This window comes from Eriocheir sinensis, chromosome 11 (assembly GCF_024679095.1).
Source record: "Eriocheir sinensis breed Jianghai 21 chromosome 11, ASM2467909v1, whole genome shotgun sequence".
NCBI classification, from domain to species: Eukaryota; Metazoa; Arthropoda; class Malacostraca; order Decapoda; family Varunidae; genus Eriocheir; species Eriocheir sinensis.
In genome coordinates, this window is record NC_066519.1 from 16,190,682 (window position 1) to 16,218,648 (window position 27,967).

The 27,967-nt window shown below is 43.9% G+C and overlaps 1 protein-coding gene across 1 annotated transcript in view; it reads right to left on the reverse strand.

The window, feature by feature from the left end:
* Positions 1-17,334: 17,334 nt before the first annotated feature.
* Positions 17,335-27,967, reverse strand: part of LOC126996955 (uncharacterized) — a gene marked incomplete at its 5' end in the record, with an annotated part of 103,404 nt that continues 92,771 nt past the window's right edge. Inside the window, 4 exons of the mRNA XM_050857908.1 lie at positions 17,335-21,364; positions 23,907-24,013; positions 24,898-24,921; positions 25,468-25,611. Coding sequence (XP_050713865.1) covers positions 23,925-24,013; positions 24,898-24,921; positions 25,468-25,611 — 257 coding nt within the window. The remainder of the gene's footprint in view (positions 21,365-23,906; positions 24,014-24,897; positions 24,922-25,467; positions 25,612-27,967) is intronic.

Genomic DNA, 27,967 nt, shown 5'->3' on the forward strand with positions numbered 1-27,967 from the left:
CGAAGACCACCTCATTTGGAAACTGCATTTAAATAAGAATATGTAAACAAATCCTGATGCCCAGAGAAACGCTAATAGAGGGCAAAAGTAAATCTTATAATGTAGAGTAGTGCAGTGTAGTACGAGTATAGTGTAGTGAAGTGTATCATAGCTAGTGTATTTGAATAAGAACACGTAAAAGTGTCTGATTGCCCAGAGAATCGCTAATAGAGGACAGGTAAACGGTGTGCAATAGAATGTGAAAACTTTCCTGCTAATATGAATCTTTCAGGTCAGTCGCCGGAGGGAATACTCGCTCTCAGGACATTAGCGGCGATTCAGGCTTGGTTAGCTTCTCTTTCACGAGGCCAACTGAACTCACCCTCCTCCTCCTCCTCCTCCTCCTCCTCCTTCTCCTCTCTTCGTTTCTTCAATCTACTGAGACCGGCCGACGCCCACTTTTGTTTTACACTTTTTCTTTCTTCTTTTTCTTCATTTTTCATTTTTTTTCTTACATTTCATTAACTCCCCCTTTTCAATTTTTCACCATGTTCTCTCTGTGTATTTTTGTTTTCCGTGCTTACTTTCTTTTTTTCTTTCTTTCTCTTGCTCTTGCTTCCTAGAAATTGTAAGCTGATCCTACTTAAAAAAATATTAGAAGTGTGTGTGGCACTCGAGACGTGTGTGTGTGTGTGAGAGAGAGAGAGAGAGAGAGAGAGAGAGAGAGAGAGAGAGATGTCATTTATTTTACTGAGAACTCAAAACACTAAGAACTAAGAACAGATGTATACTACATTACCTTTAGTTCTGTTTCACCATTTCCCTCTTGATAAATAAAACGATAATATGTTCACATTCATTCGATCATTATCTTACCACGACAACTGTCCTCCCCAACTCCCCATTCTACAATACAGTCAGCCAACCAGCCAGTCAGTCAGTCAGACAGTCACTTAGCCAGGCAATCACTCAGTCAACCAACTTCTCAGCCAGCCAATCAGTCAGCCAAGCCAATCTCTCAACCAGCCAATCAATCAGTCAGCCAGTCAATCATCCAGCCAATCACTCAGCCAGCCAGTCAGTCAATCAGCCAATCAGTCAGTCAGTCCCTTCTTCAACAAACACTCCACTCTCCTTCAAGGCTGGACTATCACTTTTCTTCGTTATTTCCACTCAGTCCAGTCAGCCACTCAGCCAGCCAACCAGCCAGTCAGTCAGGTAGTCGGTCAGTCCTTCCACGAACTCTCCACATCGTTCGGTTCTCCTTCAGAGCCGGACACGAGGCGAGGCGCGCGGGTGAAGGACTTTTATCTGGACTATTCCATCGAGATCCCACCTAAGTGAAGGACTACTATTTATTTACTTCCCCCTTGCCCCACGCCCTCACTCTTTCCCCTTTTTTCCAGCCTTGCCTTGCGTGAGTTGCCTTAAAACATCGCCACCACCACAAACACCGCCGCCGCCGCCGCCGCCTCTTGCCTCACACGTTTCGCCTCGTCGCTGCTCCTCTGGGCGTGACGAAGGACGGTGTGTTAGACAAACGAGAAGAGTTTTGTTGAATAAAGTCATAAGGTTCCTATGACGCCAGGCAGATGGGATAGGTTGAGGGTGGGGCTGGGAGGGAGACTGACAGGGATAAGTGTACAACACTAGAGAGAGAGAGAGAGAGAGAGAGAGAGAGAGAGAGAGAGAGAGAGAGAGAGAGATGCAGTGATATGTAAGGTTGTAATTCACTTTCCAGGGCTCCTTATCGTGAAACCTGTTACCCCTGCATGACCTTGAGGCTCCACCATAACTTTTACCGAATTTCTCTTCCTTATCACGTTCCTCCTTGCCCATCCCCGGCACACCTCTCGCCAAAGTTATGTCCAACAAACTTCCCAGTAAAAAAAAAGTTAAGCCTTTGCCAAAAAAGAAATGTTACCTCGTTTGATGTACAAAATAATTTCCGTGTCACAAGATGTAAAAAATAAAGGTTCTGTTGCTCAAGGCAAGAGAAGCTGAATATATATTTTATTTATGTTTAGAGATGAAATCCTTTTTTTTATACCATGTTGCATTAAGTGGAGTAAGAAGAAGAGGCCGGAAAATAAACGAAAGAAAACAACAACTCAACTTTAAACTAAACTCGGAGCTTATAGTTTCATTTGGTATATAACATTTATTTTTTCAGATTACGAGAAAGAAGACTATTTAGCATTTGCTCTTTGAACTCATAAAAAGAAAGAAAGATCTATGCTCCAGAGAATCACGTAATATTTTAAAAGCCGTGCACGTTAAATATTTAGTGAGAGCAGAATAAAAATAACGCTAAGCTCCTGAAAGTTCGTAAATTCTTGATGACTCTGGTGTGTCTTTCCTTCATGTCAACATTTCCTCGCTCTTGCCTCTCTCGGCCCTCCCTCCCGTATACTCTCATTCCCTTTCCGTCACTCCTATTTACTCGGTTCCCCTTTTCTTTTTCACTCAAACTATTCCACCACACAGCCTCTCCTCCATCCAATATATCCACAGAAGGACCTCTCTCTCTCTCTCTCTCTCTCTCTCTCTCTCTCTCTCTCTCTCTCTCTCTCTCTCTCTCTCTCTCTCTCTCTCTCTCTCTCTCTCTCTCTCTCTCTCTCTCTCTCTCTCTCTCTCTCTCTCTCTCTCTCTCTCTCTCTCTCTCTCTCTCTCTCTCTCCTCTCTCTCTCCTCCATCCAATATATCCACAGAAGGACCTCTCTCTCTCTCTCTCTCTCTCTCTCTCTCTCTCTCTCTCTCTCTCTCTCTCTCTCTCTCTCTCTCTCTCTCTCTCTCTCTCTCTCTCTCTCTCTCTCTCATCCACCAATGTCTCCTTTTTCAGTTTTCTCATCTTCCTCTTTTATACTTGAATTTGCCTCCCCTTCCTCTTTCTCCTCATTTTTTTTATACCGCTTCCTCTCATTTCCTCTTTTATTCTTTTACTGCTATATTCCTCCACATATTTGGTTATCTTCTATGTCCCTTACTTACATCTTTCTCACATCCTTACTACTCATCTCTTTTTCTTTTCCACCTCTTTCATCTTTTCTCCACGTTACATTACTCATATTTTTCTTTCCCCCATATTCCTCATCTCCTTTCCCGTCCACCTCTTTCATTTTACCGTTCTCTACGTTCATTATTCACATCTCTCTTGCCTCCATACTCATCTCCTTGCCCTTCCACCTCTCTCATATTACATTTCTCCACGTCCATTCTTCATATTATCCTCTCCATAGTCCTCATCCCCCTTCTCATCTACGTACCTCTCTCTCACCATACTTTTCTTCCTCTTTCTTTTGACCTCGCATTTTCCCTTCTTTCGCATTCAACTACATTTTCAACCAACCCGGCTTCTTTATGGTCTAGTTTCAAAGCCTGGCCTTAAACCCATTCCTCCCTCCCCTACACACATGACATACCCTACTCAGTCCTCTTCCCCGTCCTCCTTCCCCTCCTTGCGCTCTTGTCATGCTTGCTAAAGGTTCAGGGACGAGTAAGATTGGGTTAGGATCTTACATCATGGTTGGCGGAGCGGGCAACCTCGGATTTTGATTCAATTAGCGTGAAGGGAAGAAGCTGGAGTCTCTAATTTTGCGAGAGGCTAATTCACGTTGCGAGGAGACAAGACAAGATGGATGGATGTAGAGGCCGTTCGGTATTGTGTGTGTGATTTTTTTTCTTCAGTTTTTCTCGTATATGTGTTTCTTTGTTGTGACGGTTTGTTGTTTCCTGTAATCATGATCAGAAAAGGATTGTGTTTGTACTGTTATTTTTCTACAGTTTTAATTTTTCCTTTTTTTTCATTATTCGTTCTTTTCTTGTATTTTTGTTAGTCGTCATTGTTTGCTTTCTGTTTCTTTGGCATCGTTTTCTTTCCTCTGCTGCTCCCCTTTTTTTCCTTCCTCTGTTTTTTTCTCGTGTTCTGGTCTAATACTTTTGATTGGTCTGATAAGGGTCTTTCTTCTTTGCCATCGTTTTCTCCTATCTTTTTTTTCCTGTTTCACTTTCCATTCTTCTCATGTTTTCCTTGTCTCATTGCTATTACATCTCAGCTGCATTACTTCCTTTTATAAACTTAGTTACAAAAGCATTAGTGTTTCTTTTTATCAACTTAACTACTTTCCTCTGCTCCATCCACTCGCCTCCACTCCTTGGGTTTTCCTGTCTTCCTTGCTTATTTTATTTCTTCTAATTCCCTGCTGTAATTGTGGCGAAAAGGCTTTCCCGCTGTATTTTTAGCTTTTCGTTTCCCCGAACTCGTTTCCTTTACTTTGCTCTTCCCGCTCTCCTCCTTCCTCCTTGTTTCCTTGCTGTCCTCACTGTTCTGCATGTTTTCCTCGCTCTTGTCTCAATGTTGTCCGCGAGTTGGCGATTGTCTCTTCTTTCTTGAGTGCGCTTCCCGGCTGACCTTTTAGTCGTTGCTTTCTTCTCTCTCGTCCGCACTCTTTTCTTTCCTTTTATTTGCCCAACACGCCTCCGCTAGTCACCACAGCTTTTGCATACTTCATATACACTCGTTCTTATCTCCCACTGTTTTCTTTCTTCTCTCTCCCGGCCTTGCCTCTCCTCACTGCTTCTCTTCTTTCCCTTTTGCTATTTTTTTTTTTCATCCCCTCCTCCTCCTCCTTCCTTCATACGTGTCTTTCCATCCACTCTCATCCCAGCCTACTCCGCTCATGCGACGGCTGTTTTCTGTTTCCTTGACATTGTTTCCTGATAATTTTCGTTCTATTCTTGTTTCTCCAGTCTTCTTTTGCATCTTGTCTCTTTTTAGTATTATATTCTCTCTCTCTCTCTCTCTCTCTCTCTCTCTCTCTCTCTCTCTCTCTCTCTCTCTCTCTCTCTCTCTCTCTCTCTCTCTCTCTCTCTCTCTCTCTCTCTCTCTCTCTCTCTTCGTTATATCTGCCAGAGTTTACCATTGCATACACTTTGGCTCCCTCACGCACTCCGCAATCCTCTTTCCTCCTCTCTCCTATCACTCATCTTTATATGCATTGCAAATTTTCCTTCCTCCTGTCACTGCTTTACTTGTGTGTTCAGTGTTCCAGTGCCGTTGTATTTGATTTCTCTTTGTTTCTCCACCTCTCCCTGCCTCCTTGTTTTTGCCTCCTCTTCCTCGATTTATTTTCATTTCCACGTTCTGTACTGTTGAACCTATTTACTTTGATTAATTTCTACAATAACTCCTTCCTCTGTGCTTTACATATCTCCTACTTTCCCTCCACAACTATCTCTTCTTTCTCAATCTTCCCTACCTTCACTGTTTCCTCACCACTCCTCCTCCTCCTCATTCTCCTCCTCTTCTAACACTCATACCTCATTTCCTCTGCACATTCTCCCCGTTGTTCCTCCTTTTCCCCCCTCCTTTCCCCTACCACTGCACCGCCTTTCGTCTGCCCTCCGTCCCTCTTTCCTCTCCCGTTAGAAGGCAAGAACAACAAACAGAAACTTCCGCTACGCCGTCAGAAGAAGAGCCGTGGGAAGAAGCCACGAAAAGGGGGGGGTGATTAACGGAGGTACACACACACACACACACACACACACACACACACACACACACACACACACGATCTATCTATCTATATTTCTTTCTGCTTGATGCTCTTTCTTCTTATTTTCTATTTCCACTTTTCTTTCTTCCTCTCATGTACTTTAGCGTTTTCTTTGCTCCCCCTCTCATTTTTCATCTTTAGTTTTATTAGACTTTGTTTTTACTTCTCTCTTTTCCAGCCCCCCCCACCCCCCCACCCCTCCTTCCTCACTTTTATCGCTGGAACCTTTTTCACGCTTCTTTTGTCCCTTCACTTTTTAGTCCGTTTTTTTTTTTTTCAGACACGTTTTTCGACTTCGCTATCATGGTATTTTTCTTCATTTTTTCCACTTTTTTTTTTTGCAGTTTTACCAGAAGTTTTGAGTTCTCTGTTTTCTCTACAATATATTTTCTTTTTTCTTCCCTTTTCTTCTTTCGTCAACCCTCAAAAATTCTTTCGTTCGTTAGTTCATTCTCTTCATCTCCCTCCCCCTCTTTCCTTTCCTTTCTCCCTTTCTTCTTTCCTTTCTTCCTTACCTCCGTCCTTCCTTCTATTTTTCCTTCCTTCCGTCCTTTCTTTTTTCCTTCCTTCCGTCCTTCCTCTTTTCCTTCCTAATGCATATGTTATCACCATTCATTGCTTCTTTATTTTCTTCCTTCCTTTATCTTAGCCTTACTTTCATCCCCTCTTTGCTTTCTATACCCCTCTCTCACTCCCTTCCCTTCTTCCTTTTAGCCATCCTTCCTTCCTTCCCCCCGTCATCCTTCCTTTCATCCCTCAGACGCGCGTTGTAAATATTTCATGGTGGAGTTTCACGTGTTTTGGAAGATGAAGGTTTAGACTTTCTTTTATTTCCTTCCTTCCTTCTTTCCTCTTATTACTCTTCCCATCTTCCTTCTAATATCAACCTCTCACTTATTTTTTTTTTTATATATTTCTTTATCCCTCAAAACATCTTTCCTTCCCTCATTTCTTCTATTTTCATTTCACTTTCATCCTACCTCTCAGTCTTGATTTATTTTTGTTTTCATTGTCCTTAAAATCGCTGTTGCCATGTCCGTATAATCATACCTCTATACAATTATAAAAAAAAAAAGACACGTTGCATCACATTTTATCGTAATTATTTTCTTCCGTATATTCCTTTTTCCGTTTTGCCTCCTCTACTGACGTCATTTTAATCGCTTCCTCTCTTCCCCTCTCTCTCATTTTTTATTTCTTCTCACCAGATTTTATTTCCACGACTTATCTTTTACCTCTCTCCCCTCAGTACCTTCTCTTTTTATACTTTTTCTCTTCTACGTCAACTCCTGTTCTCTCTCTCTCTCTCTCTCTCTCTCTCTCTCTCTCTCTCTCTCTCTCTCTCTCTCTCTCTCTCTCTCTCTCGTAGCGTCGTTTCATATGTTGCAGTTCATCAATTTCCTCAAACCCGGAAGCTTTTGATCATATAGTCCGCGAAGCTGCGCCTTGAATGTTATCACGGCGGGGAGGAAGAGGGAGGCGAGGGCTGGGTAACGTGGCGAGGGAGTGAAGAGAACAGCAGAGGAGAAGGAAAGAAGAAATTGTCAAACGTTAGACTGAAGGATTAGCGAATAGGAAATAAGATAGAACGTAGGAATTATGGGAGGAAAGCGAAACAATGAGAGAGTAGGTAGGAGGAGGTACCTAAAACGTTTATCGTTGTTTGCTGAGCCACAGGTGATTTTTGTTTTTTTATCTATTTTTTTTAATTATATTGATTACCTGTATCGGGATTTGTCACTTTCCTTTCCTTTTTCTATTGTTTTCTTCCTCTATCACTTTGTTTGTCTCCTCTTTCCTTACTCGTCCCCTTCCCTTCTTCCTCCTACACCCTCTGCTTCCCTCCCTCCCTTCCTGTCTCTCCCTCCTTCCCTTCCTTCCTCCCTCAGGCGAAGACCCGGCAGGTAAGCGTCATACGGAGGTTGAAAGGTGAGCCTCCACAGGTTTATCAGGATGCCGGCGGGGTTCTCTACTTCGTCCCACTCTTTTATTCTTTTCTCCTCTCTCTCTACACTTTTGCAGCCTCCCTTTTCCTCCTTTCTTCTTTCCCTCGTGCACTCTTTTTCTCTCTAGCTCTGCCTCCCCTCCTTTTTTTTTTTTTCTTCCCTTCCCTAATTTTATCCTCTCCTTTTACGTTTGATTTTGAAGACTTATCGCCTTTCGTGTACTCTGTTACTTTACTTCATCCCTTTTCCTTATTTATTCGTTCACACTTTTCCTACATTTCTGTCACAAGCTTTTCATCCTCCCCTTATCCCCTTTTTCCCTTCCCTCCGTCCAAACACCTTATCTTCCTATTTTTGCGTCTATGGGTACTTTGGTTTCCCTCCTCTCTTTTGCCGTTTTTCTCCTTATTTGTTTCCTCCCCTGCCTCTTTGCTCCCTCCCCTACCTTCCTTTCTCCCTCCCTTCCTCTCCAATGCCTTGTCTCTCCTCGTTTGTAGGTAGCTTCGTTTTCTCTATATATTTGTTCGTTATATGTGTTACTTTAGTTTACCGGTTCTGGTCAAATTTGTGAGGTTCAGATGACTGGAAAAATGTCCCTCTCGAAATATTGTGACGTGGAGACAAACGGCGGAAGTTGAATATATTTTTAAGCCTTGTTTTATTAAATTCCCGTGTCTGTCTCCGCGCTCCCTCTCTTTCGCCGTCCTCTAACCCGAAGTTTGTGCTCCTACATTCCTCGCGTCATTCCTCTCCACGCAGGGGCCTTAATTCTTCCTCGAACTCGTGCCAGCCTTCATTTTTCACAGTTCTTGCGTCAGTTTTCATTCCTTTGCACACTAGAGTCCGCATTCCTTTTCACTCCCACGCCTTCCTTCATTTCTCTCCTTCAATATTCATCCCTTTCCATATATTTCTCTTATAAACACATGCCAGGCTTGATGTTTGATTGTCCTGACGTCAGTTTTAATTCCTTTCCACACTGAGTTCTACATTCCTTTTCACTCCCACGCCTTCCCTCATGTCTATCATTTAATATTTATGCATTTCCTTGTATTTTTCTTTTAAACGCGTGCCAGGCTTGATATTTAATTGTCCTCTCGTTAGCTTTCATTCTTTTCCACAGAGGGCTCTGCAGTGTCTCTCTTTCAGTCGTAGCTTTCATTCCTCCTCCTGGCTCACCTTTCTCTGGGGAATGGGAGGTCGAGTGGCTATTGTACTCTCGGCGTGCTTCGTAAAATGGTAGAGCGATCAGGTGACGGTTGGTGCGCTTGTTTCAACGCTACTCACCTCCCAGCTCCAAGTACTTGTATTGCTTAGTGTTTTCCTCGTGTGTGACCGGCCGTGTGTGTGTGTGTGTGTGTGTGTGTGTGTATGTCACCAGATCTACGCAGGCATGATTCTTGGTGTGTTGCGTCTGGGGGCGGAGGGTTGGAAGAGGGCGCCGGCAAGGACGAGTGGTGTGGGGAGATCAAACTCACCTACCCTTTGCATCAACTCCTCTTCCGCCTGGTATTTTTCTCCTCTCTCATTTCTCTGTGACTGGTTCGCCTATTCACCTCTTTGCTACACTCTCCTACGTTCTTGGCGTTATGGATGATGCTCTTGCTGTGAAGTTCTCTTAGAGCAGGCGATTGGAGGTGGAAAGAGCGAAGAGTAGATGGAAATAAGTATAGAAAAAAGCAAGAGAAGTCTTTGGCCTGTACTCTCTTACGATCAACCGAATGTGAGGAGAGGAAGGAGGAAAATGAGTGCCAGAGGGATGAAAGGGGGAAGAACGAGTAAGAGAATGATGAAAGAGAAAATGAGAGAGAGAGAGAGAGAGAGAGAGAGAGAGAGAGAGAGAGAGAGAGAGAGAGAGAGAGAGATGGGCATGAAAGGTGGTAGAAGAGGAGGAAAAAGAGAAAAAGGAGGAGCAGATGGATAAAAGAAAGATTGAGGATAAGAGGGATGCAAAGGAGAGAAGGCGGCGGAGACAGATATAAGAGAGAAGAAGAAGAGAGGAGGGGAAAGAGGAAGAGCAGGAGGAAAGAGACGAATGAGGAATGAGAGAAAATCGAGTTAAAAGAGGAAACGGAAAAAGGTGAAAGGGAGAAAAGGGGAAGAAGGAAAAGAGGAAGAAAGATGAAAGAAGAAAAGACGGGCATAAGAGACACGAAAAGGAGAGGAAAAGGAAGAACGGGTGAAGAAGGAGGAGGAGGACGAGGAAAGAAAAGAATGAGAAATGCTAGAAAAAAGAATGAAAAGAAGAGATGGAAAAGGGTGAAAGGGAGGAAAGGGGAAAAAGGAAAATAGGAGCAAAAGGTTAAGAGAGGAATAGAGGTTTGAAAAGAGACATTATACAGTTATCCTCCCCCTTGGGCATCCCTGCTTTGTTCTCTTGTTACTAATTAGAATATTTAGATGACAAATTATATCAGCTGACATGAAGCGAAATGAACTAGATCATGTTTGCTCCTATATTTACCTACTCTTTTTTATTCGTAACTCTCCCGCCGTGATGTAATTAGTTAATACATATTCATGACTTGATTTTCTTTTCATTTCGCGCTCTCTACATATTTGAGGGTAAAAAATATACACATTAAACAAGGGGAAAGAAAAACATGCATACGGTAGAATATAATTCTGAATATTCTTGCCCTTAATTGCTTTCACTGTAATTATGCGTTTGACATAATTACTGTTTTATATATATATATATATATATATATATATATATATATATATATATATATATATATATATATATATATATATATATATATATATATATATATATATATATATATATATATATATATATATATATATATATATATATATATATATATATATATATATATATATATATATATATATATATATATATATATATATATATATATATATATATATATATATATATATATATATATATATATATATATATATATATATATATATATATATATATATATATATATATATATATATATATATATATATATATATATATATATATATATATATATATATATATATATATATATATATATATGGAGGACTAAAGAATGGAAGATTAGTACATTATCAGTAACATTCATCCTTCATGCTTCCCTTTCTTTTTCATCAAACTCCTCCTTCCGTAAGGCATAGCTGATCGGTTGGGCTTGTCTTTGGGCTTCATTGTGTTTATTATAATTATTCAAAAGGAAAATATCTTAAATAAAATTTGGTATGTATTGGTTTCTCACTTCAGTTAAACACACTTGTAACTTTGAATATGGCCGAAGCTCTTGCAGTCGCAGCCGTACTCTTTGTAGCGGGAAAATCATGTTTGAAAGAGCGGGCGAGGTACACCTGGCTTGAGTCTTTGATTCGTGTAAGTTCTTAGCAAAGGCACCATCGTGTGTCTCTCAACGTTGGGTCCGCTGTAGCCTTCCCGTCAGAACACAAAGTTAGTTTCTGGTCGCAGCGACTCTGGCCGGAGTAAGCGGTTTTGTTTGTGCCTTCCTCCCACTTTGAAGCAAAACCTGTTTAGTTCCGCCAGTCTTACTTCCTCGACCGAGTGATCAGCCTCTGCGCTAGAATGCCTCGACCTTTGATAATTCTTCGAGTGGAAGATCGGGGACCCAACAAAAGTCTGGGGCTGACCGCCGGACAGTCCTGATGTTAAGACGAAACTTGTAAGAGTGACTCATCAGCTTTACCTTCGAACAGGACACACACAAAAGAAAAGCCGATAATCACTCCTAAAGTTGCGAAATTGTAAAGGTATTACACATATGCCGGCACATCTAACGGCCACTTTATTAGCTATAATGGGATAGCCACGCTTAAATAAATGACAATGCGTATTTCACTACATAAATTGTCGCTATTCTGGTAAATATAAGAAAAAGATCACCTTTCAGCTGTTTACTCACTCCCAAATTACCAAAACATCCATAATCTACAATTTACAGATAATTTGGCTACTGGTTGACACTTTTATTACGGGGATGGTTACGAAACACTGAACGATATAATGTACATTCTCCTACACAACTTTGTCTTAACAGATAACGATTTGCGGACGTATTGACAGGTAATCGTGTACAGGATCTCAGGTGTTTCCAGCGCGCAGTAGGGGATCCGAGACTCCCGGGGCGTGAGACAAAGGGACACGGGTAGCCCAGTGGGAAGCCCGGCAAGAGTAGGTGTGTCGCCTTTGAGAGCCTACCTGTTATGCTGTCTTGCCGGCTGTTGTTGTAGAGGTGACACAGGTGCTTAAGACGACACGTAATGAGGACACAGGTCAATGAAGTTGATGGTTAGCTTGAAACGGGACACTAAAGACATAATAATCGATTTAAATGAATAGTCTAAAACATGAAACTAAAATGATGAAATAAACGAAGGTCTTACGTTAGATAAAAAAAACTCGGCACAGGTATTTCTAGGTGAGGTAAAGACGTAAACACACACACACACACACACACACACACACACACACACACACACACACACACACACACACACACACACACACACACACACACATAATAAGCTTCTTTGTTTCCTTTCAGCGTCACTAACTAAAGGAGATTTCAAACTTTCTAAAAACTCTGTCCACACATTCCTTCCTTTCCAAAGACGAATCATTCCCATCCCCTCCCCGTCCCATGATTCCTTCCCTTCTGAACCTTTCTTCCTTGCTCTCCCATCCTTTCTTTCTATCTCTTCCTCTCTTCGGTCCGCTCCCCTGCTTTATCCTTTCCCTTTCCTATCATTTATCCCTTTCCCTCCAGTCCTTCTTTCCTCTCCCTTCATTTTTCCTTCCTCTCCTATCCTTTCTTCCTTCCTCTCTTTTCCTTTCCTCTTTCCTCTCCCCTCCTTTCTCCTTTTTCTACCTACTCTTTCTCCCTTCCCCTCCCATCTATCCCCCAATCATCTTCGTTCGCTTCTTCCTAATCCTTGCCCAGTTCTCCCATTTCCCTTTACTCCTTTTACTCTTCCTTCTCATCCTTATTTAACGTCACGTAACCCACCCCCCCTCTCCTAATCCAGTTCACCAGTTCTCCATTTATCTCCCTTCTCTATTCCCTCCAATACTCATCCTCGTCACCATTCCCCCTTCTCCCATCCCCTAACCCAGTACTAATGTTTCCCTTTCCTATTTCTTTTTGCTTTCCCTTCTCAGCTTCCACCTGATATGTTTTCTCTTCTTTTCCTCCGCCTTCGCAGCTCCGCGATCCCCCCTCTTCTCCCCTCCCCCCACCTATGTTCCATTCCTTCCATCCTATTGCCCAGTCTCTCCGCGTCCCTCTCTAGGCTCTCCCTTGCCTGTCCATCTCTACAGCCCGAGTCTTTGATGAACTTGTGCTCCAGTTACTTCCTGAAGGACTGAAGAAAAGGAGGGACTCCCCGAGAGTAATTTGTGAATTGATGCTCCTCATGTCAACTCGGTCGCGGAAGGAGGAGGAGGAGGAGGAGGAGGAGGAGGAGAATATTGTTCTTGTCGATTTCAAGCGAATAACCGAGGAAGGGAAAGATAAGTAGCGAGTGGGTAGATGTACTGTATCACGTACGATCTGGAGAAACTCACTACATCGTTTTACAATTTTCAGCACTGCTATAGGTACCACACGGAGAGGCATGGGAAGGATTTCAATCTGAGTAATGAACAAACACAGAAATACCGATTAATTTAAAGAGTTGTGGTCCGGGATTCCAAGCACAACTGGCGTGATTATCTTCGTCCTCCTCCTCCTCCTCCTCCTCCTCTTCTTTTACTAGTTTTCGTTCGCCTCCTACATCCTCCTCCCCCATTTCCTCCCCAAAGCAGGTGTCAGAAGGCGCTGATAAATATGGGAACATTTCAGGGCTGTCCACGCGGCGCAGAGCGAGTGTGCTGAGGTGGGCGATATTGGGTGACCGAGGCGTGCAAGGGGGGCAAGAGTGTCGGGGGGGGAGAGAGAGAGAGAGAGAGAGAGAGAGAGAGAGAGAGAGAGAGAGAGAGAGAGAGAGAGAGAGAGAGAGAGAGAGAGAGAGAGAGAGAGAGGATTTTTTCATGATTTCCACATTTCTTTGTCTTATATTTTGCGTCATTAACATTGAAAAGCTCTGGGTGAACTTCGTGTTTATGCTTTATTAGGTTTTATGTAATTATAATTGGGTAGTTTAGTCGTTGAGTTCGCTTTTACACTTGTTAGTCTTTTTTTTCCTAACTGTACGCTTTTCTTCTATTTCCTTCTCACCTTATCTCTTCCACTCATCCATTATCTAAGGAACAGATTTATCACCTTGAAACTCCCATAGATTGAATGTAAATAACTTTGTGCAGTCCTAAGTAGCTTACAGGACTCGCAATATGATGTAGGGGTTCGAAGAGATCTCGAAACACTGAAGCATTCGAAGCAAGAGGGGGTTGAGCCGGCAGTCGAGAGGGGATGGGGGGGGGGGGGGGGACGTGGGCTTTGTGGGTTAGTCGCCGCCATCCAGCCGGAGGAGGAGGTAATGTGTGTTCTTGCTAAATCTTGTCGTTGTTGCCTGCATTTTGTGTTGACAGTGGTTGTATTACACGTCTTTCTATCAATATGATCGAGAAAGTGTCTGGTTTATCAGGAATCTGTATATAATTCTTGGTATTTAAGTGCTAATTGATTGTGGAAACCGAGGTAAAAGTGCTTATGCTTCCCTTCGCGCCCCGCTGTTTGTAGTTTCTTATATTTGTGGTAATATTTAGTAACTTTAATTTCACTCCATGACGGTGATAGACGGTTAAGTGTTAAGTGTAATTAATCTGAAATGACGTGGCAAGTGATCAAACTGCTGGCTCGGTAAGGGAAGCGGGTATTGGAGGGAGAGAGGTAGCGGGGGGGGGGGAGTAGATGCTTATTTAGTACCTGGGGTAATTATTCACTTGACTCTACTATTCCTCGCAGGTTGTTGTACGGTATTTATTAGCCTTAGTAAGTTAAGAAAGCTAAGTGTAAAGAATCTGAAATGACGTGACAATTGATCGAAATGCTGGATCGTTAAGGGAAGGGGGTATTGGAGGGAGAGAGAGGGGGGGTAGATGCTTGTTTAGTACCTGGAGTAATTATTCACTTGATTCTTTACTATTCCTCGCAGGTGGTTGTACGGTGTTTATTCGAAGGCCGCGCACCAGGAGGGGAACCACATGGAGGGAGACGAACGAATCATGGTACGCGCTCCTCACACCAGCTGCCTCTTCTAATCCCTGCTGACGTCAAGGTTTGTCATTGTTCAGTGTTGTTACTTTCTTTACTATTCTTTCCTTTAGTGTCGTTTCCTGCGGTTCAGTTATACATAAAGGCAGTCACTCACGACCCTTGGATAAGACGCCTGACTGTACTAACAACCATATACCCTCCACCCCCTCTCCCCTCTCCCCTTCCATCTTCCATCCTTATCTATCTATCTATCTAGCGGCCGTAATAGTCTATCGCGAACCACAACGTACGTGACTAAAGCACTGATTGGATTAATTCGTTGACAATAATTTAAGTTTACCCAGAAGGCAGTTTTAAACATTTATCTCAACTATTCTAAGCGTGTGGAACCTGGGGAATAATTTTGAGCTCCTCGATTACCCGGGGACTCGAGCGGAATAAATGTCTTCAGACGCTCACTCGACCAGTATTTCTACTCCGCTAAACCTCCAAGGCGACAAATTGCCATCAAAGCTTTCGAAATAAGCAGTCTCGGCTGTCACCTCCCGGAACACTTGGAAGTCCTGATGTGCGTCTTATTGCTTATTAACTTTATACTGATAACGCTAAGTAAGTGTGACGACGGATTAGCTGTCCATTGGTGCGCGGTGAGGTAGAGAGGGGAGGCGGTGCGAGAAGTTGGTATATTAGTTTTGGGGATGACGGATCGTGGCTGCGTCGTGTTCGTGAAAGATGGTTTGCCTGGCGTTAATGTACCCGGAAAAGGTTGAGTGACACTGAAGCCTTGGTTATTGCGGTCTTGTTACGGAGAATTCCATGCCATCAAACTGCGACTGCCTAACCTAGTGGATGATAGCCTAACCCCCACTAAAACCGTAAACTAAATCCACTGAAAGGTAACTTAACATCATAAATTAATTAAGATTTTTTAAGTGTGATGGAGTAAGGAACACGTCGGAATTTTAGACAGTCTGAACGATGCGTGTCTGTTTTCTAGACTTATCAAGCGAAAACTGAATGATTATTGTTGTGTCGTGTATGTGAAGGAGACATTGACGTGCTTTAGATCCGCTCATGGAAAGTTGGCTGGTTTATATATTCTCAGAAAGCGAATCATTTGAAAGCTCTTCGTGTATATATAATTAAAGGATCCTCTATACTATCAATCATGGTCGCATTCTGCTTATTGTACAGGCATATCCTTTGTGTGAACGTGATAATGAAAGATTGCACAAAGGATTGAAGAGCATCCAACACTGATGTATACCGTTAGACATGACTTGTAGGATCATGAGTGATGGTGATTGGCAATGATTGTGCAGTGTCACTACACCACTGGTTAAAGGTTGTCCTGCGGGAAAATCTTTATGCCACGTCATTCACGGCTTTCTGTATAATTCTTCTGTTCCATACTCTCGAGGACAATGATAATGGCAGCATATACTGCGGCCTTACTCATCTTGAACGGATGAATCACACGCGATAACTGACCATGGCACAATCTCATTATTAGTGTGTGACCAAAAACGATGATTGGTAGTGTGTGTGTGTGTGTGTGTGTGTGTGTGTGTGTGTGGCCTTTATGGGAAGGATGATTCGTATGAGCAAAGCCTACTAATGTTGCTGCTGTAACTTCCACCACAACTGTAATTAGGCTGCCACTGCATTTATCACAACTGTCGCTAAACATGATTGGAACAAGCAAAGCGTACCAGAAATAATGCTATAACTTCTGCCGCTACTGTTATTAGGTTGCTGTTGCTTTTATATCCACAACAAATCACCACCACCACCTCTGCCATATTATTAACTTCTCTCCACTTCCCCGGCCTTCATTTTCTCCCCTGACGCCTCTTCATTTTGTCTTCCTTGCGCTTATCTCGGTTCGCCTTCCGACCTGTAACTCTTTCTGCTCATCCTGTATTTTTGGGTTACAAATTGCAGCTCTCCCTTCGTTTTTTCCCGTCATGGTCTTTGTTGAGGTATATTTGTTATTATTGATTTTATGACGACCATTGTATTAGTATCAGTAGTAGTGGTGGTATTGTGTGTCTTCGTCCTTTGATGGCATGGGTTTTCTAATGCTCCCTCACTAGTAGTTATGTATATTCTTTTAGCATCTTACCTTTCATTTTCCTTCCTTTCATACTCACCTCCGTCCACGCCCCATTCGTCGCCGCTCCGTAGCCCTCTTCATAATCCTCTCACGTAGACGATGTTCACCCCTTCTCACCCCTTTGGTTGTCATGTTAATGCAAGATTGATGGATAAGCCTTCCCCAATTTGACGAATAGGTCTTCCCCACCACCCTCCCAGTGTGTTCGTGTTTGCTGGCTGTTGTGACGTATGCATGTGTTGGATAGGCAGGTGTTGGGGGAAAATATTATCCATAAAGTAATCTAAAAAGTTTAAGTATTTAGGTACTCTGTCCTTTCCCTGTACCCAGTAACTTTGCATATAATTTTTTATTTTGTGCAGTATCGGAGGTTAGTCCCACAAATACTACGTAAATCCCTTTATCATCGAGGACAGAGGTACTAATTTGCACCGAAGCACCTCAGATCTCATTAACAAGGATTACCTTTGATCATGAAAGGTTAGAATGATGGGCTTCGTTGTAGTTCGTATCAATCAGTAAGTCAGGCCTGCGAATAAAGGATTTTCACTTAATGGAAGGTAAAACATGAAAACACCAAGTACGTATATTATAAACATTTTAATGTCAAACAATATAGTACACACCTTGTACACTAGAATTATAGGCAACCGGTGCGGCGAGGCAGTGTGGGGGCTGGCCGCTGGGGGGACTGGCTGTCGGGTTGTCTATATAGTATCTGGCTACTGTGCCGCAGCGAGTCCCCAGCAGAGGCCAGCGTTGCCTGCCGGGCCACGCATAAAGTACTGACACGGTGACTAGTACACGTAACATGTCTGGCTACGGTGGACTCAAAATGAAATGCAAAAATGACGCAATAAGTTCGACTGCTGTTTGTGGTGGCGCTGACCGGCCTTGCTCAGCGATCAGCGTGCCGGCAGCCGTGGACACGTGCTGCTCGTGGCTGAGCATACAGTTAGTGAGATAAGTAGTGTGTTGACTCCTCAGCATTGGTCATATGAGGTGAGCGAAAGCTATCGATACAGCCAGTAACAGACGTGTATACTGTTAGTTTTCGCCCAGTTTCATGTCACGTTCTCCAGAGAGACGCAACATTTTCACTAACTGTATATTCACGCTAATTTCGTTGAAACCATCAATTACACCTTAAAAACTAAAACTTAATGACAAATTAGGGTGAATAAGGTAAAATATTTTGGATGTAGAGAAAACGGACCATAAAACGAAATAATGAAACGCCTATCACTTCTAATGTGCCATAGATGCGGGAGCTAGAAATATCTTTTTAAACATTCATTATATATTTTTTTTAGTCAGCATATTTACAGTTTTAAATACAAAACTTTACACTCATAGATATTTATGTACAAAATTTCTTGACGTAAAAGAGGAAGAGGTTGAGAAGGAGGAGGAGGACGAAGATGAGGTGGAGGATGTGGAGTCGAGGAGGAGGAGGAGGAGGAGGAGGAGGAGGAAGAAGAGGAGGTGGTGCGAGTGTATTAGAGGGTCGCCGCTTGGCCGTCTGCCGCCCGGCGACCCTTTTCACGCGACCAAAGGAAACGTGTAAGGCCATTGCAGTTTTTGGACAAGTCGGTATCTTATTTTACTCGACTTCATAATGTCATTAACTGACTAAATCTCACTTCATTTAGAAAAGTTACTTGTCTTATTGGTTACATTGTTTGCCTTCACATGGATCAGTGCTAACAAAATATCGAGGGTTTGCCCCATAAAGAAAATAGTGGTGTTCAAAGCACTTGAATGCCGACTTAATGGTGTCAGCGTCATGTCTTATCAGTACGTGGGAGTGTAGTGTGACCCTCGGCGTCCCACTCCGGGGCCGGCGAGGCTCGGGAGGGCGACTCATTGATCAGAGCAGTTCATCAGAGTTGCGGAGATGCGTCCGGTCCGTCATACTCGTTGCAGACGTAGGCGGACAAATTGATTATTCCTTAAAGCTTTGAGTCTGTACAGATGCTGGCATAAATATCGATTTGCCTTAATTGTAACTCTTGAATTTGATTCTCTTTCCGGGCGGTAAATGAAAGTATATGAGTGTGTGTGTGTGTGGGGGGGGGGGGGGGGGGAGACAATGGAGAGGAGGAAATGGGAGATGAACTGACGTTGGAGGCATTGCGCTGAAAGTTTCAACGTTTTTTAAAATGTAAGGTGGATCGATATTTGGTCCGCAACTGTACATGTGTATACAGAACAGCAGCTGCAAGGAATAACATTGGTTTGTCATAGTCTGCAGCGAGAGGCAGGCGAGGCAGCGTTTGCATGTACGTGCCCTCGGAAACAAGAGCCGCTATCTTTTCCGCTGACGGGAGCTTCCGCTGACAAAAGCTGCGTGATGGTAGGCGGCGGGCGGGCAATCATGTCAAGATTGCCTACCTCGCAGCAATGAAGCAGGAGATAGATTTCGCTTTGCTGCTTCTGCTACGCAGTTTCCTGCAGCCTCGGATAACAAGATAGGAAATAACTATTGCCTCCGCGTGCACCAAGATGTCCTGACCTCTAAAAAGGCTCTGTTGGCATTCGGGATCCCTCGGTAGGCTCTGTCGGTGCCGCGTCTCCCGCCAAACACTATCAAACGAAGTAGCGCGAGCTAAAATTAATAGCACCATTACTGGGATTTTTTTTACTCCTTAACTTAAGCTGAATTAACATTATAGTAAAGAATTAGAGGGAGAGATAGGGGATAGCGAGTTTGCGTCTCGAAATTAAAGTTTCATAGTCATCAATGTCAATTTTGACGTACTTAACCTAATGCCTTGGGAGCTAAACGAAGTTCATGATTGTCGCTCTATAATACCAGATGAAGGGAGAGTGAGGAACGTCTGTAAATTTGGAGGACAGAGGGAGAGAGGAAAATGTTAGTGGCAATTGCCAAGGAAAGGAAGGGAAAAAAAATGTGATACTTGTGAAATACCAATAGTAAAACCAATAACTATGACTTAAACGCGATACTTCTCACGCCTGACGAAAACGCGGCAACTCTTGGGTGACCAAGTTAACGATGCAACCCTTGCTGAAGCCTCTCTCTCTCTCTCTCTCTCTCTCTCTCTCTCTCTCTCTCACACAGCAGCCAGCCTCTCGTTTGTTCAAGCGCTCATTAGGGCAGGTAAAAACAGAGCCTTGGTCAGGTGAGGGCCTCGTCAGCGCCTTTGTGACGTCACTCTTCGTCTCGACCAATGGGAGCGGCCAGAGAATAATCAAGCTGCTATTGGCGTTCTTGTGATTGGTCAGCTCGAAAAAAAATCGCGTAATGTATCCCCTGAATGACCTCGCTTGACATCACATGGCGGAGAATTGCCAGAAGGGATAAAACAAATTCTAAGACTTCACCATCATTTTTTGTCACGTCACAGGCACGAAGTAGATGTAATTTCTCTCACTTCGGAAACTGATAGTACGGATCAATGGAAGCCTCGGACAATAGAAACGAACGTCTTTTTTTTTCCCAGCTCCCCCGCTCCGGTGTCCCATCTTTGTTTCCGGTGATTGCGTCCCGTGATTGATGGCACAGAAAATGGGATCCGATTGAGGGCAGACTCAAATTTTTATCGCTTGTCGCCTCGGCAGTTGTGGGTGAGAGTCGGCATTTCTCACCTCGGAGACTTATCCGGCGCGAGGCACTGGCCGAATAGTGAGGAGAGTTTCATGCCGAACACGATCTAAGAATATCCATAAATACATCTTATCTCCTGAGGGTGGTCTTTCCTTACACGGAACTAATTCCGGACCTCCCGCCGCGACGCAGCAAAATATTGGCTGCCCAAGTTCAAGGAGAAGCGTCTGTTCCTCTCGCCAGCCAAGCGGCGGCGACTTGTCGGGGATTGAAACATCCTTTAAAGAATGCTGGACGGGTTGGGCCGAAAAGTTACCATAATTACATAAACTCAATTAGCCTACATAGCAACATTAACGAAATAATTGCATGAAAATTCTGGCCACACGAAGAGAGAACATTAAACATATTTAAGTATTATTCAGGAAAAGTATTTGCCAAAACTTTAACATAAATGCCAATAAATCTGTACTCGCACAGGAAAACATTTACAGCTTGCGTGCCGCAGCGGGGGGCGGCGTGGACCTGACGGAGTGACTCGTGCAGCATGAGGGTTGGCGGCGCCCCGGAGACCCCACGATGACAGATCCCCAAGCTTGGGTCAGGCGGCGGTGGTGCTGGTGGTGGTAATTGCGGAGTGGGCTTACCCTCGCCGGCATGGGGTGAGTGTACGTACGTCTGTTGTTAAGCTTCACATGATTTCACAAAGATTTATTCTATTGTCTATATTAAAACTTGTGCTGGGAAAATGGCAAGATGAACTCGTTTCATGTTGGGAGAGAATGTGAACACAGAAGTCGTGTTATTCCCAGAGATGAAGGAGGGCTAGGAGGACGCTGTCCCGCCCCCGTCGCCGGCCTCCTCTCCCGGCCCCGGAGGGTGCACACGGCGAGAGAAGAGGAGGTCGATGGAGGCAGCCCTGACCCACCTAGGAGGGAGAGAGGGAGGGAGTAGCGGCGTTCCCTCCACCACAGGAATCCAGCGGGAGGAGAGGAGGGGGTGCGTGGAGGCTAAGCTTTGCACACCTCAGCTGCGCCACTCTGGAAACGCACAAGTAAAGGATTAGCTGTGTGGTATGTGGAAACAACAAAAACTTTAGTAATGATCAATGATAATGAAATAATGTGTTCATTGTTACAGTGTTTAGTAAAATTCCATCAACCGTACTAAAATAATCACATTTGAAATTCCATCAACCGTACTAAAATAATCACATTTGATGTGATAGATATCTATGAAAATAGATTAATTTCGTCGGTAATATTCCATTTTTTAGGACTCGCTGCTTTTCCAGATCGAGAACTGCCGGTTCGCGAGAAAGAGGGAGTTCAGTGTAAAGACGCTGACGACAAGAGGACAGCGTGAGATGAGATACCGTCCCCAGGCAAGGGCGTGTCATTAGGTTGTGAGTTCAGACAACATCATGGAGGGGGGACAAGGACGACTGAGAGCAAGGCGATAGAGCTGGACAAGACTTCAAGGTTGACTACGAAGAAAATATTGCGTGACACTAATCTGGAAGAGCAAAGGGGGAGTAGAGTTGGCAGCACGTTGAACTAAGTGGAGAACGTTGCAACGCCGGACAGAGTAGGAAGAGGAGTAGAAGAGAAACAATGAGGTTTTGAAGATTAGAACAGCCGCGTGACTGAGAAGAGGTTGAAGTAATCGAGATAAAGAAATGGTGTTGACTTTTAGTGTTGTCTCCACTTGTATTGTCTCTTGTCCAGATGGATCCTGCTGTACCTTGAACCGTAGAGAGAGATTTGCCATGCTCTCCCTGGACTCAGTTTCCTGCCTCTATACTGCTCACCGCCTCCTACTTAACGCTCCAGGCTGCCTGCACCCAAGCTAACCACAAATATATATGAATGCTGGTACTTTAAATACCAGCAGCATTTTTATTTATGGCTAGTTATTTTGTGTTCAGGCCGCCTCGGAGCGTTGCGTGGGAGGCGATGAGGATGAGCATCAGAGAGGCAGGAAACTTTAATACGGCGAGGGCCATCTCTCTATCCACGGCTTAATTAAGGTGCAGCAAGAACCATCTGGTTAAGAGGCAATGGAAGCGGAGTCAATGTTTAAATGTCAATACCGTTTCCTCATCTCGCTTACTTTGACCTTTTCTCTTAGTCATGTGTCTGTTCTAATCTTCTATCTCGTTATTTATCCTCTACTCCTTTCCCTTCTCAGGCTCTATAGCAGCATCCCTCCTCTGCCTTGGGTTTTGCGCTTCTCTTCCTCTCCAGTCCGGCGTTTCGATATTGTTCAACGTGTTGCGAACTCTTAACACTTGCCCTTTGCTCTTACTCCCTAACTGGGTATGTCACGTAATATTTATATTCTTCCTAGTCATCACTATCTCTCGCCTTGCTTGCTCTCAGTTGTCCTCTTCCTTGATGCAGTCGGAAGTTCTCGCAATCTAAAAACACGCGCTTGCCTGGGAGGACAGGAGATGAAGAGAGAAGCAGAACGAAATATTCAGTGTATGTATATAGTGAATGGCTGAAATAAACGAGATGGAGAGAATTGTCATTGACTTTTATTGTCGTCTTTAACTGACGTATTACTATCTTCTCTCCTGGTGAATCCCGCCATTAGCCTCGTCTCCCAGCTGCGGTGAAGGCGGGGGCCGTGATGCTGGACATGTCTTCGGGGGTTTGCCCTGAAACAAGACTGGGTACGACCTGAGCCGTAGACAAGGAGTGGCTGGCTACACTTTCCTCAGACGCCGGCCGTCTCCTTGCCTCAATGCTGCTCATGCTCACCCAAAGCTCCGGGGCGGCCTGACTCCAAGATAACCACTAATTTAGATGAATGATGGTATTTTAAATGCCAGCATTTTTATATATGGGTGTTTATCATTTCAGGTTGCCCTGGAGCGGTGAGCACGAGCAGCATAAAGGCAGGAAGACGGTGTCAGAGGAAACTATGTATAGCTAGACTCTCACTATCTACGGTTCTGGTCGTACCCAGTCTGCTTTCAGGTACACAACAGCCCCCGAAGACATGTGTCCAGCATCACACCTCCCCCGCTCAGCAGCCCTGAGGCGGTGCATTTTGCCCAGCAAGAAGGGCAGCCTCACTATTAACGTGTACTCTGACAGGTCTTATCTAATAGGAATCAGTACAATGAAAAGTAGTTGTAAACATTGCAAACTTAATAAAGCACGAATGCATTCAAGTTAATGTTTTCCTTTGTTCCTTGATCACACAACCTTGCCGCTTGCTGGGCCGAGGCAACAGCGCCTCGAGGGCCGCGGCCAGGTGGGTCAGACGAAAGCTGGCGGGACGGCCAGAGAAACATGTACTTGAGGGTCCCAGATAAGGCGTTAGTACTACCGTGCGATGTTTATCCTCTCGTAAATTAATTGATAGTGCTGGTATTAGGGTGTCTTTCTCTACAACACAGGTTGGTAATAGTCTTGAATTAATTGAAAAGATAAAATTTTATGGAATCAGACTTCAAAACTAGTTTATAAATAAAATTGTATGGAGTATCTGGTGTACGCAACGTGTGTGGGAAGGAGCTAGGGAAGGCAACAAGCTACAGAGGTATATACTACTAATGCCAAAGTACCTTACCTGAGGCGCCTTGCCCTCTCAATGGTGGAGGAGGTTGAGGAAGAAGACGAGGAATATGGAGAAGAGCGACAAGGTGCCCACAACCACCTGCGTCCCAGCTGCGGAGACTGCACGGAAGAAAAGGGACACAAAGCATTAATATTTATGCACTGGAAGACAAAACATACACTACTTTTCAATCCATTCGTGATATGAACTATTCAAAGCACAGAAAAACTATTATTATCAAAGCACTGTCGTATTTGTCATAATTACGATCGCCTCAAAAGCAGCAAATACTTTTCTCTCCTGCAATCACTAGGAAATTATAGTAATCAGTGCAGCGGAACGTGAACGACCGACCACAAGGCATTGAAAACCAGTGATACGTGGCGGCCACCGAGGCGTGCGTGTCACCTCGACACGGAAAGGTAATGCTCATTCACCCTCGCAATGAGAAAAAAATATGACCATTCATCCATCCTTAAAATAATGATGAAAATATATATGAAAATCAAACCGTGCATTCACTCTTCAATAAACATGTTTGCCGCAATGTCTGTCTGCAGGGAGTCTGATATCCCGACGACAAATACGAAAGTTGTAAATTTGTTAAGGAAAATTATAATTACTGTTGACTGAAAAAAAAAAAAACCATTCGCAAACTCGTGAGAGAGAGAGAGAGAGAGAGAGAGAGAGAGAGAGAGAGAGAGAGAGAGAGAGAGAGAGAGAGAGAGAGAGAGAGAGAGAGAGAGAGAGAGAGTACCTCCACACAGCCTGACGTCCTACCAGGTCGCCACGAGGGATCCAACACACTTCTTTGACGTGAGAAACAGGAAGGTGTTGGCATCCGAGTCTTGGTGTGGGTGTCAGGCACTGTGAGGGCAAGCCGTGTGGGCTGACACACACACACACACACACACACACACACACACACACACACACACACACACTCTCTCTCTCTCTCTCTCTCTCTCTCTCTCTCTCTCTCTTTTCCCGTTCCTCCCCTTACCTGAGGTCTTTTGTGCTGCAACACCTGGGAAGCGAAAGGGAAAAGACATGCTGTTAGTAAAATTTTTGTTCACACACTATAATAGCATCTAATTATATACACAAGAAAACACACACACACACACACACACACACACACACACACACACACACACACACACACACAAGCACACGCAGGAAAACAAAGCGTATTAATATCAAATCCCAAGGAGAGCTGTTGATCCTTGCCTATAATTAGTAGGGAGCAAAAAACACACACACGGCGAAATGGGAAAACATTAAAAGGAAGAACCTGAAATTCCCTTATACACAGGAGGAGGAGAAACCGGCGTACAACGAAGCATATACGCACGCCTCGCACTAGTAATGTTAGGACGAGAACATGTTAGATAGAGAAGCCAAAACCAAGCATGCAAAGAACTAATGGCCACAGAGTACAGCTATATAAAGTAGAGCACACAGCAGCACTCCCGTATCCAGGCAGTCTCCCACGAACAGGCGCTCAATATGCCCTTTCTGTTCTCAGTTTTCCGTGATAGGAGGATGACCACCACCGGGATCTCTTGCTTACCACTTTCTGCCACTTGGGGCTTTGCTTTCTCATAATCATTATCAGCCAATATTGCCTCGTCTCCCTCAGCGTCCTCACTCTCCTCATAAGGGACAGAGGGGGTGGTAATGGTGGTGGTGGGGATGGGGGTGGTTGGGGGTCCGTCTGAAAGATATCAGTTCATACGGTCCTGGAGTTCTCGCAATGATGCACCTCTGAGCTCTGTGCTGTTAGTCTTGTTCTTTATACTACTGCTACTTCTACTAATACTACTGCCACTAGCGAGGTACGTTATATACAAGGAACAGACAAAAATACATACATAGACGGGACAATATATACAGCATGGCAATCAAATAAATCATTCCAGTGTATACAAAGAAGTGACACAAAACATCAAAGTATGGCATGATAATTATAGACGAGAGAGGAATACATACTTAGCAATATACAAAGAATGAGAGAGAGAGAGAGAGAGAGAGAGAGAGAGAGAGAGAGAGAGAGAGAGAGAGAGAGAGAGAGAGAGAGAGAGAGAGAGAGAGAGAGAGAGAGAGAGAGAGAGAGAGAGAGAGAGAGAGAGAGAGAGAGAGAATAGAGAATAGAGAGAGAGGAGCCCCTTTTGTGGCGTGAAGGGTCCTGCTACAAAGGGAACAGACAAATAAATACATGAGTTTAAAGCGGCAGGAGTGTGCTAGGGAGATACAGCTGCGACAATAATGCATTCTGGCCACAGCGTGTCTATACAAAGGCGGGCGAGGAGATGTGGGAGAAGTGCGGCTGGATGAAGGACTGAGGAGGACGAGGAGGATGCGGTGGAAATGAAAAGGACAGAGAGATACGAGAAAGCGGAGTGAAGGACAATAAAAGTGCAAGTGTTGTGGGTGGATGCAGTGCGAACAAGGGAAAGGAAGGGTACCAGAGACGGGATAGAAAGGGACAGTTAAGTTAGGTTAGGTTATGGTAAGGAAGATGATCAGATATGACAGGGGAGGAAAGGGAGGAGAGAAAAGGAGGAAGACGGAGTGAAGGACAATAGAAGTGCAAGTGTTGTGGGTAGATGCAGAGTGAACAAGGAAAGGGAAAGGAAGGGTACCAGAGACGGGAGAGAAAGGGGCAGTTAAGTTAGGTTAGGTTAGGGGAGATGATGATGATAAGATATGACAGGGGGAAAAAGAGAGCAGAGAAACGGAGGAAAACGGAGAGAATGGGAAAGAACAGAATAGCTATAAAGGATAAATAACAGGAACAAGGAAAGAATGAGGAAAGGAATGGATATATATAGGAGGAGGAGGAAGAGAAAAGAAGAGAGAAAAGAGAAAGAGAAGGACAATGGAGGTGGAAGTGCGGTGGGTGGATGCAATGGGAAATGCCAGCAAGGAATGAATGAAGGAAGGAAGGAAGGAAGGGATATACAGAGAGGAATCAGGAGGCTGCGGGAACACAATAGAGAAACAAGAAACTGTAGTACTAAATAACACATGTATTACAAAACAAGGACGCGTAAAGGAAGAAAAAACCTAAAAAATATAACCTGGAAAAAAATCGAGTCTTGCAAAATGAAGGACGAAAAAAAACCCGCAAATATTTAAACACGAAACAAACAAAAAAGGAAAAACATACGAAAAACAAAACAAAAAAAGCGAGAATGTTGACAGAGGAAAGAAAGGAAGGTTAGAAAAGCAACAGAAAATAGGAAACAAACATGAAAACAAAGAAAGAAAACGGCAAAGAGAAGAGAGAAAAAAGTGAGGGGAGAAAGAAAGGAAAAAAGGAAGAAAGGAAAGCCAGGTAAGGAGCGAGAGGAACAATCTTATCAGGCAACACAGCAGGGCGCGGAGTCTCTATAGGCAGCGTTAACTGGCTGGCTCGCGGCACACACACACACCCAAAGACGATTACAGTAATACGTTAATTCAGGATCTTTCCGGCCAACACAAACACCCCTATCGCGGCCTCGTCTGCCTGAATGGGAAGGGAAACAGAAGGAAAGGTAAAGAAAAGAAGGAGATGAGAAGGAAGGGCCAGAAAGGGAGCAGAAAGGAAGGAACAGAGGACAAGTAACGAAAGAGAGGGATAAGAAGGGCCGGAGCGTAAGGGAAGGAAGGGAAAGGTCGGTAGGAAAGTACAGGAAGGGAAGGAAGATTAGTAGAGAAGGTAAACAAGCAAATAATGGTAGGGGAAAGTAGAAGGAAATGAGGAAACGAAGGAGGCGAAAAAGACGAACCAGAGCGTGAGAGAAGGAAGGGAATGGACGTAAAGAAAGCACAGGATGGGAAGAAGGATTAGTAGAGAGGGTAAACAAGCAAATAATGGTAGGGAAGAATAGGGGAAATGAGGAAAGGGAAAGGGAGGGAGAGTTGAGACGGGATAGAAAGGAACGGTAAGGGTAAGGAAGATGACGATAATGAGATATGACAAGACGGAAGGATAGGAGAGAAAAGGAGGATGAGGAGAAAAAGGAAAGAAACAGAAAGGTTGTAATAATAGGGAGGAAATGAGGAGAGGAAAAGGAAGGAGACTA